The sequence below is a fragment of the Convolutriloba macropyga genome, chromosome 13 (assembly GCF_964194025.1).
Source record: "Convolutriloba macropyga chromosome 13, txConMacr16.3, whole genome shotgun sequence".
Classification (NCBI taxonomy): Eukaryota; Metazoa; Xenacoelomorpha; order Acoela; family Convolutidae; genus Convolutriloba; species Convolutriloba macropyga.
In genome coordinates, this window is record NC_134480.1 from 19,834,309 (window position 1) to 19,846,334 (window position 12,026).

The following is a 12,026-nucleotide window of genomic DNA, read 5'->3' on the forward strand; positions in this document are numbered from 1 at the left end:
TACCATTTATATATGAACGAAACGTCCGAATTTCGTTTTGGTCCACTTTACCCCACAAACTTGATTTAACAGCCTCATTAAAAACAATATATTGATGTAAATTTCTTCGTCAAAATTACAAAACCAAAATAGTAAGGCTACTTTCATCAATTGAACAAAAGACGGCATGTTTATTTGAAGAGTTTTGAATACTTAAAGAAGACTTTTGTGTCTCTTCACTTTTTAGAACCCTATTTTGATTATTTTTGCATCAAAACCTCATCTTGAACGGAATTGAAATTTTTCCGCAAGTGAAATACCGGTTTTCATCTCTAAATTGATAAAAAACAAATCTACTTCGAGTTTTTCCTACGCCTCTTTTTGTGTTACCAATCATGGCTACATCAATTAAAACAATTAACTACTAAAAAAATTACGGATTTTCGCAGCTGAGGTTCGATTCGATGTTATGTGAATCTGTTAACAGCAGAAAACTCACTGCATCTCAAAGCAAAATTTTTACCTACGCAAAAAAAAGTGGAGTTAGTTTGACTACACCATAAAAATTGCCAAATCTTGATAAGAAAATGCATATAGAAAAAAAAATAATTCGAAACAATTTTTTTTGGCAGACCTGTTTTGTGGTTTTGATATTGCTGTTGCTTTCAAAAACAAAGAATAGCTATTAACGGAGCTTACTTCCGCGATCATTTAGTGTAGTTCTAGGCGCAATTTCTACCATTTATATATGAACGAAACGTCCGAATTTCGTTTTGATCCACTTTACCCCACAAACTTGATTTAACAGCCTCATTAAAAACAATATATTGATGTAAATTTCTTCGTCAAAATTACAAAACCAAAATAGTAAGGCTACTTTTATCAATTGAATAAAAGAGGGGATGTTTATTTGAAGAGTTTTGAATACTTAAAGAAGACTTTTGTGTCTCTTCGCTTTTTAGAACCCTATTTTGATTATTTTTGCATCAAAACTTCATCTTGAACGGAATTGAAATTTTTCCGCAAGTGAAATACCGGTTTTCATCTCTAAATTGATAAAAGAAACCTATTTCGAGTTTTTCCTACGCCTCTTTTTGTGTTACCAATCATGGCTACATCAATTAAAACAATTAATTACTAAAAAAAATTACGGACTTTCGCAGCTGAGGTTCGATTCGATGTTATGTGAATCTGTTAACAGCAGAAAACTCACTGCATCTCAAAGCAAAATTTTTACCTACGCAAAAAAGTAGAGTTAGTTTGACTACATCATAAAAAGCGCCAAATCTTGATAAGAAAATGCATATAGAAAAAAAATAATTCGAAACAGTTTTTTTTGGCAGACCTGTTTTGTGGTTTTGATATTGCTGTTGCTTTCAAAAACAAAGAATAGCTATTAACGGAGCTTACTTCCGCGATCATTTAGTGTAGTTCTAGGCGCAATTTCTACCATTTATATATGAACGAAACGTCCGAATTTCGTTTTGATCAACTTTACCCCACAAACTTGATTTAACAGCCTCATTAAAAACAATATATTGATGTAAATTTCTTCGTCAAAATTACAAAATCAAAATAGTAAGGCTACTTTTATCAATTGAATAAAAGACGGGATGTTTATTTGAAGAGTTTTGAATACTTAAAGAAGACTTTTGTGTCTCTTCGCTTTTTAGAACCCTATTTTGATTATTTTTGCATCAAAACTTCATCTTGAACGGAATTGAAATTTTTCCGCAAGTGAAATACCGGTTTTCATCTCTAAATTGATAAAAGAAATCTATTTCGAGTTTTTCCTACGCCTCTTTTTGTGTTACAAATCATGGCTACATCAATTAAAACAATTAATTACTAAAAAAAAATTACGGACTTTCGCAGCTGAGGTTCGATTTGATGTTATGTGAATCTGTTAACAGCAGAAGACTCACTGCATCTCAAAGCAAACTTTTTACCTACGCAAAAAAAAGGAGTTAGTTTGACTACACCATAAAAAGCGCCAAATCTTGATAAGAAAATGCATATAGAAAAAAATAATTCGAAACAGTTTTTTTTGGCAGACCTGTTTTGTGGTTTTGATATTGCTGTTGCTTTCAAAAACAATGAATGGCTATTAACGGAGCTTACTTCCGCGATCATTTAGTGTAGTTCTAGGCGCAATTTTTTCCATTTATATATGAACGAAACGTCCGAATTTCGTTTTGATTCACTTTACCCCACAAACCTGATTTAACAGCCTCATTAAAAACAATATATTGATGTTAATTTCTTCGTCAAAATTACAAAACCAAAATAGTAAGGCTACTTTCATCAATTGAACAAAAGACGGGATGTTTATTTGAAGAGTTTTGAATACTTAAAAATAGTTTTCTGTGTCGTCACTTTTTAGATTTCTATTTTGTTTGTTTTGGCATCCAATTTCATCTTGAGCGGTACTAAAAATTTTCCGCAACTGGAATACCGTTGTTTATCTCTAAATTAAAAAGAAAAAAGCTATTGAGAAATTCTTCTGCGCCACTCGTTGTGTTGAGAATCATAATTACAACAATTAAAAACATTTAATTACAAAAAATTTGCACCAAAAATTTGATTTCATAATTTTTTCAAAAACAGTATATTCAGCTATGTTTTCTTGTCACATTGATCGAGTCGCCTCTGTTAAATATTAACTAGCTAGGTTCATCAATGAAAATCTAAAAGAAAAAAGTGTCTTCAAAGGAACCAAAATAGGGGAATGTAAAACCTTGTAAAACAAGTTTTAAAGAAACTAAGTTTCTTTATGATGCTCCAAGTCAGGAACTGTCGAACTTTGTACAAATCATGAATTTCTCTCAAAATCTCTGAAATTCCGGATAAATTATTTAAGACGTTTATCTGCTAAGAATCTTGTAAGAGTCTTAACAGATAACCGTTGCAATCTTGTCTCTTAGCAGATAACCGTTATTTGCAAGACTCTTACAAGATCTTAGCAGATAACCGTTGTTTGCAAGAATCTTGCAAGATCTTAGCAGATAACCGTCCCAGTTCGTCTAGGGTAAGCAGAGTTTCTTGTAAGGCAATAATTGGATGAGTTATTTATTTTCAGTTGCTGCTGAAAGTGATTCCTGGATATCATCCCGATAAGCAACCAGTTGAGGACAGACAGTGGTACTTCACTTGTGACCTCATATCAAAGTTCCTGAACGAAATCTTCAACCAGTTGAAGGGATGATTTCGGGTCGAGGTTTCGGGTCAGGTTTCAGAGAATCAACTATTTAGATGTCAATCGGTCATTTTGTTTGCATGATGATTTGAAAAACTGCAGTGTTAAGTCGGTTATAATCACGGCATTGTTAGATGTTATCCACTCTTAAAAAGTTCCATTAAATTATAATTAATTTTGATTTCTAACAACAAATAGTCTAATTCGCGAACAGTTCGAGATAAGTTTTTCAGAACAGTTCGAAGGGGAAAAATGATGTTTACTGCACAAAACGGCTCAGGCTCTAGCTAAGGGCATTAACCCAGTGACGTACGGTACACCAACTGGATACGCCAACTGAAAGTTACTTAGCTATTTCCTTGCTGTTCAACATAGAAAGTGCGGGTGCTGTACTGAAGTGTGCTACACTCAGTAACACTATTTGATAATCTTAGTGCTATTTTGAGAATTTACGTTATAGTGCGTGAAGCACAAACTTGATTTGGACAAAGTCCATTTTAACGTGTGAACAAATTACTAAGTAGTTTTGAATAAGCTACTATTTTAAGATCACTAACTAAAACTGAGAATACTATGACGTGATATTATCACGCCACACAGATAACACCAAGTTAACCTTGGTAACTCTGTCGACACTGTTATCTCTATCCAATAGGATACTAGAGAACCACGTGTCCGCAAGTATAAAAGGAGCTTGCACGCTCAACCACCAACACTTTTTGGTCCCTGATAACTTCTGATATTAAAATCATACTCCCGTATTGTTCCCTTGCTCAATCTCAGCTTACTTGAGATATTTTTCTAACTTAGAATATTTTGTGACTTGTTCTTAACTAAGAACTCTCTAAGTCATAAAATATTAACTTAGCACAAATTTGGAAATCAGGTAAGTTTAACTTAACTTCTCTAAGTTATAATTTAACATCTCTTAAACTCTATCTAAGTTACAAGTTAACTTAAAATAACTCAACTTGTACTATTTAGTGCTATCTCAGTCTTAACAACTTTAATTATTCTATCCCTTCATGCTCAGTTCATAATTGATGCTGTTTAACATAACTTATTAATTCATATTTGCATTTAACTTTCTTTAATACTTAACTATATACCAAGAGTAGAACTAGGGGTTGAACTCTCAAGTTATACATGTGGTCCCGCGATTAACCCCGTCGTTTAAGTATCTAAAGTACGGACCACCAGTATAAATGGTGGTCCCAGAGAGGCTACATCAATTTAAATTGTTCATTTAATATAGAAAAGGCAATCGCAATTTAACTTGTTCATTTAAACTATCAGAGAAGCCTGCCTAAATTTAACTTGTTCACTTATTATAGAAAAGCCATTAAATTAACTTGTGTAAGTTAACTAGTCAAAGGGCTTCTCACTAAAATCCTTTTTTGATTTCGATTTAAACTATTCCTCTGTTCTTAATAATTCTAATACAATAACTTCAGTCCCTTAAACAATGACCAGTCCTGGTGGTAGTACTTCTCAACCTGCCGTTACTCCCGCACCTGAAACTCCCATAACACATCCAAATCTTTCACTTTTATCTTTTTCAGCCAATGATCCTAATCAGGATGCCACTTCTTTTTGGAACTCTGTAGAAAACAAAATACTCTTTTCACTAGGAACTAGGCTACAGCACCCGCTGCACAAACTAGCTATGATAAAAAGCAACAATCCTTATTCGGCTCACTTTTAACTGATACAGCATTAGAATGGTTTGAAAGTGAAGTCAACGATGCTACAGATTGGAATACTTTAAAAGATGAATTTATAAAAAGATTCACAGACGGTAGAGACCAATTTAGATTTAGACTTCAGGTTGAGAACACATTTAGGCAAGAAGGAGAATTAATAAAGAACTATCTACATAGAATAAAGAGTGGAGTTGATAAAGGTTGGCCAGAAAAGATACTAACAAGTATTGAAGGTGATCACAATATAAGAAGGGAGAAAAAAATCCAACAAAGAAAACGAAGTCAGAAATACATAGATTTTGCTATAAGAGGACTAAGACCACAAGGTTTAAAACGCAAAGCGCACGAGAAACTTATTGAGAATCCTTCAATAACTTGGACACAATTTGTTGATCACTTAGTCGTAAAAGACTTAACATTTTCTGTAACAACAGAGTCTAGTGGAGCTACAGGAATGGATAAACTTAAAACACTCCAGAGCAAAATTAACGATTTAACCAGTCTTTTCAAAAGCAACGAAGTGAATGCTATAGATACTTCTAGGCCAAGAGACCCTAAAATAAAAGGCAGACCTAACAGTACTAGATTCTGTGATTATTGCAGAAGCAATGGTTATTCCATCTCTCGATGCAAAAAGAAACAGATAGATGATAGTGTTAACAAATTGAGAAAGGAACTTGTTGAACCAAGAAGGCCAAATATAACATTCTCTAATGATTACAGAAAGAATAACCGAGGCAATACAAGATTCAATGGTCCTAGAAACCAAGGCTATCAACCAAGAGGTGGCTACTCAAACTATAATCCTAGGTGCAACAAGCCTAACTATCAACAACAAAATACATCTTTTAGCAGCTATGGCAATAGATTCACTCAACCATACAAACAAACCTTCCCTCAGCAAAACACCTATGGAAATAATGAACCAAATCTTGAACAACAATCACCATCACCACAACAACAGCAACAGCCACAACAAAGTGCTAGCTTCTATACACCAAATAGAAATAACAATCTACAACACAGACAATCAAAACCCAACAATATTCAACAACAACCAAATCAAATAAGTTTCGTTGAAGGCGACGATGACTACGTAAATGCTATAACGGACTTCTTTCCTTTAAACTTTTGAAGTCTCCGAACGCTACTAAAGAAAGTAGTACTAAGTCAAGAATTTACCTCAACTTATATCACTTTGCCACCGGAGACATTAAAAATAATAGTGGTTTAGAAGTAGAGTTCATGATTGATCCAGGATCAACTTGCACTATCATCAACCATCCTACATACCTTGCACTAGTAAACCTTGGACAAAATTTGCATTTACAAAATACAAATTGTGATTCAAAGACATATACCGGTTCATCAATCAGAATGCTTGGCTACACAACTATTCAATCTAGCTTCGAAACTGACGGTAAATATACAGTCCCCCATAAAGTATTCGTTACTAAAGAACAGAGACAGAACATAATAGGTATTGATTTTTGTCATTTGTTTTGAAAGCACTTCACTTCGATATTCCCGCAGTAGAATTAAAAACTGAGAGGAACCTAATTTGCTACGGCTCACTTAACAATGAGAAAGATTACCCATACATAACTGAGATGACTGCTTTAAACATAGCTCAACCAATCTTTCTACAACAGAAAAGTACACAATTGCACAAGCAAAAGCACCCCAGTCAAGCCTTATTTCCACCAGGAACATATTTCATGCGCCATATTAACGTTGCAAAAACTGACCTAGTCTTTGTGAACACACTTTGTCCACAACCTGAAGAGTTTCTACCCATATTTATGGAGAATCAAAAGAATCACCCAATACAGATAAATAGAGGAATAATAGGTTATGCTATGTGTGATATAACTGACAAACCTATACAAAGATACAATATCAAAAACTGTGCCGAATTTACAAGTACAATACTAAACGAAAGTGAGGACTATAACAGTTGCTTCATACTGAACACAGTAGTAAACAATTTACAAGAAGGACAGCAAATCCAAACTAATTCTTGCATTAGATATATAGATTTTCGTACCCAATCTATAATTGACTCTAATATGCCTATAGCGCACACGATATCCTCAGATGCAGAAATTAGAAAAGGTTTTGCTAACACAATCTCCAAAAGAAGACCTTTATTAAAGGACTACTGTAAAAGTAGAAACTGTGATATAGGTGACATAATAACTTTCAGAGCAGATAATAACTTAGTATATAATCTCATCACTAAGGCTAATCATTATGAAAAGCCAACAATTGAAACAATCAAAACATCACTACTTGCTATGAGAGATCATGCACTAGGACTAAATTTACGCTGTATAGCGATGCCAAAAATAGCTTGTGGTTTAGACGGAATGGATTGGAGAGAGATATCTTCTCTAATTGAACAAACATTTAAGAATTCAGGAATAACTATCTATGTGTATACAAGCAAAGATGATATTGATAAACTACAAAAAGTAGAAACCAATACACGAGAACAGGAAGAGGTGCTCGAGATTATTGAAAGTGAGTTAATAGAAAAATGCAAAGAAGATGAGAGAGAACTAGCCACAGACTTCTCTACCGAAGCAAAAGAGTTATGTAGACCTAAAGTCAACGAACAGTTTCCTGAGTTTAGAGATAAACTACAAAGCAACCGAATCATAAATAAAGCAGTTAGTGATTTTGTAGTTAAGCAAAATAGAAATACAGTTCAAGACATAGAGTATCTAGAAAGGTTCTTAGATAACTTTGATTTCACGCAAAGTGATTTGACTGATGATGAATTGTTTGAGTTGATAGAAATAATACTTCAGGATAATGATGCCTATTCACATCATAAGTATGATATTGGCAAAACTAAACATAAATTCCATTTACCCCTAAAGAAAGACGCAACCTTTAAAAAGCAACGACCAAGCAAGATACCCATTCATCTCAGAGATAAATTAGAAAAACTAATGGACGAATTAATTCAAGCAGGGATAATCAGAGAACTCAATGAGAACGATGATATGAATAGTTGGTTTGTCAATCCCGTCATCATATTACCTAAGAAGGATTATGTAAAACTAGTCATTGATGCTAGATACATAAACTCCATAACTGATACAAGTAATTCTATTTGGCCACTCGAACCACTAAATGTTCTAATGACAAGAATAACTGGAACTATATTTACAAGTAGTGATTTATCATCGGCTTATAATCAAGTACCACTAACTGAAGATACACAGAAGGTTACAAGTTTTAATGTAGGAGGCAGACAGTACACCAAACAAGTAGGATTTTATTGTCTTAAGCCATTACACAGTTTCTTTAGCAAACTAATGCGTTATGCATTTGGACCCCTTATAAAACGTAAACAAGCCATAACATATATAGACGATACTTTACTACAAGCTAAAGATAAACAAGAAATGTTCACAATAGTAAAAGAGTATCATTCTTTGCTTCGAAAGGCAAACCTTAAAGCAGCCCCCGATAAAACAATGTCTTTCTTACGAAAAGTGAGATTTCTAGGACATGTTATATCTAAAGACGGACTATCGCCTATTGCTTCGCGCATAGATGATATTAGAAACCTAAAAACGCCAGAATCGAAAACAGAAGTTTTAAGAGTTTTAGGAATGATGGGTTTCTATCATACTAAAGATACAACACTATTCAAGTGGCTACCAGAACACGAAAAGGTATTCACAGACCTTAAACAAAGATTCTGTCACTATATTTCTAACGCATTTCCTTCTAATGACTATCCCTTTCATATACATGCTGATTCATCTAATTTAGGAACAGGTTGTGTTCTTATACAAGATTTTCCTGATAGAAAACGTATGATTTCAGCAAACTCGAGAGTATTTGATAAAGCTGAACAAAAGATGTCCCCTCAACATAGAGAACTATGCGGAATAATATCTGCATTACAAACATATGAATTTTATGTGATTGGATCCCCTTTTCCAATTTACCTATATTGTGACCACAGACCAATTCTATTTCTTTGGTCACGACGAGGACAAATGTCACTCCGTTTCTTTAAGTATCAAGTTGTAATAACTAAGTTCCAAAACTTGCAAATTATATACACTGAAGGCAAAAACTTAGCGTTCCCTGACATTCTTAGCCGAAACGTTTCTTTAGCAGATGCTAAACTTTATCAACTAGAACACAAAGTGATACCTAAAGATATAAAGTTTCATATTAACGGAAAAGAAGTTAACTACTCTGTATTGCATCAAGACGATAAGGACGCATCATATAACGACTGTTATCCAATTATTGCTCAAGTCAAAGGCGAAAGAAAGAAACTTATTAATATAAATGATGAAGGTGACTTTAGCGTAGATGATGCACCAGACTACATAGATGAACACTGTAATGCTATAAACAGTTTCTCTGATTATATTCGCTACGGCACACAAATAAATCGAATAAAGAAATTAACTTCAGAACTAACTAGCGAGTATGATAATCATTACTATTCCGAGATAGAAGAAATAGCTGAAATAAGTGATGACCGAGAAGGTTATGATGACCAAGATTGGTTAGACTTAGTAGAAGGTAATATTGAAAACTCACTTATTGAACAATTAGAATCTGCTAAAGCCGACTATATCAGACGGACAAAATTTAAGAAACTTATTGAACCAGAGGCTTTTCAAAACATCTCAGAAAAGGATGTCCACACAGATACCCTAGATTTAACAGCTAAAGTTACAAATTTCGCAAAAAACGCTAATCTTGACACTGATAATATTTCGCTATTTATAAAGATATTCGAAGTCGCACATACGCATGAACTTAGTGGTCATAGAGCAGAAAGCACAACTTACAATAGTGTTAAGCGATATTTCTATTGGCCCGGTATGTTTAAATGGATTGAAATGTTAATGTTAGATTGCTTAAGTTGCCACACTAATAAGTCAGCACGCAAAGACTTAAACGAAGCACCCTTAGAACCATGGGGACAATTAGAAGCTATATCCCTACATACACTTCATATTGATCATAAAGGTCCACTACGACCACTCAGTAAAGGAAATAGATTTTGTCTTGTAATAGTGGACGCTTTCTCTAGATTTATACAAGTATACCCTAGCAAGAATGCTGAAGCTCTCGAAACAGTAAATCAACTAGAGAAATTTATAACTACATTTGGTATACCGCAACAAATAGTACATGATAACGGCAATGCTTTTATTAGTAATGATTTCGTTCACTACACAAACGAAATGGGAATTACACTGAACTGCATATTCACCGTGGACTAACGGCAAAGTAGAAGTACAAAATAAACATTTGACTAATTACCTAAGACATTTTATTAGTAAAAGTGGATCTAATTGGTCCGAGTACACTAGTAAATTTGCATTTTCACACAATACTGCAGTAAACTACAGTACGGGATATACCCCTTATGAAAAACTATTCGGAACGAAACCGCAAATACCCTTATCACTAAAGTTAGGACTACTACGAGATAATCAAAAGAAATGCACATCAGAGTATTGTCATAATCTACCGCCACCCTAAAATAGTGAAGAAACTTGTAATAACAAAAAGATAGAGAAATTGTTACAAAACAGATTATCTAACGAAATGTTAAAGCGAGAGAATACATTTAAAACAATATACTCGAATACCTTCACTAAATGTAGACAAACTACGAATAAAGCGCACAAGTATAGAAATAGATTTAAACTCGGAAAGCCTATACCTGAAGGTAGAAAAGTACTACTAGAAAATCACTCTAAAGGACTACTGAAGTCTAAAAAGCTACAAGAGCTACGCTTAGGCCCTTACACTGTGCAACGAGTGCTAACTAATACTACATATGAAATACAACATGATAAAACAAATGAGAAGAAAACCGTGCATAGAAATCATATAGTACCTTATTACCCGAAAGAAGAAAAAATACAAGAGTTAGTTGAGAACTATATAGTCCCAGACGATACGGATGATTATTATTCTCAATATAATAAGCATAATATATCCAAATCTAATGCTTATAGAGGCGCACAACATATTGCTATTTCGCAGTGGCCCTTAGTAGAAACACAACCTACTATAAATCCTAATACTACACTACAGCCACCTTATAATATTGAGGCTACCCCAACAAAGGACTCAGGCTTAGAATCGCTACAAACACGAGCAGATAATACTACGCATATACAAGGCACAAGCTCTTCTAATTTTCTACCCCCACGCACTTCAACCCCCTACCCTATGCAAAATATGTATTCACCTAATAGCCCACAGCAAGAAAATTTTTCTACCCCACCTGATAATACTAGTAAATTTAAAGCTACACGCAAATTATTCCCCCAAGCAACGCATAATAGCCCCACATCATCACCTTACAATCCTACACCTACAGCATCACCTAATATATCTAATTTACCAGACGCAAATGAAGTATTGAGCAGACCTCAACGTAATAGAAAAGCACCTACATTCTTTGGTGAACCTATTCCTTCTGACTTGCTACAAAAACTCAAAAAGAAATAGAGACACAAAATCTCTTTTAAATAATTCCTTTAAAATAAAAGCGCAACCATGCACAAAACACAATAAAAATGATAAAATCAAATACATACAATATGAAAAACAAAATAAAAATACACATATTAGAACCCCTATTAACTTAAATAAGACAAAGCAATTTTGTTAAGCTACCTTCAGCACTAGTCCTCTCATCACCGTGCATATTAGACTTGACTTTTTGAAAATCAGGCAGTCCTGATAATTCCACGCCAAAAGTTGCAAATAGCATTCTTGGAACACGGGCCCTTTCTTGGGGTTCCACCAAGTCTCCCCAAGTTTGTAGAGCTCATCCTCCACATCAATTAACATGTTCCAATATTCCTCAGTCCTCTCTTCTGGTTTCATGTAAAGTTTCTCGAAGAACTGAAACATCTTAATAATCAATGCTAAAATTTAACCCTTATTTAGCACCCCCCTGTCAATTTCACTTAATACAAGTTCATGTCCTTCATCCTATTCCCCGGTTGGAAGCCTTAGCATAGGCAAAGAATTTACTCACATCTCTCCCCAGAAAGAACTTGATTATGTCAACGGTCTCTTCAGAGACACACTGTGTTTCTCGCCTGTCCCACGGGTGATTGCTCCCTATGGCTCTAATG

General features: G+C 34.3%; 1 protein-coding gene across 1 annotated transcript in view; it reads left to right on the forward strand.

The window, feature by feature from the left end:
• Positions 1-3,396, forward strand: part of LOC142351475 (uncharacterized) — a 43,990-nt gene extending 40,594 nt beyond the window's left edge. The window contains exon 3 of the mRNA XM_075403512.1: positions 3,059-3,396. Coding sequence (XP_075259627.1) covers positions 3,059-3,184 — 126 coding nt within the window. The 3' untranslated portion in view covers positions 3,185-3,396. The remainder of the gene's footprint in view (positions 1-3,058) is intronic.
• The last annotated feature ends 8,630 nt before the right edge of the window (positions 3,397-12,026 follow it).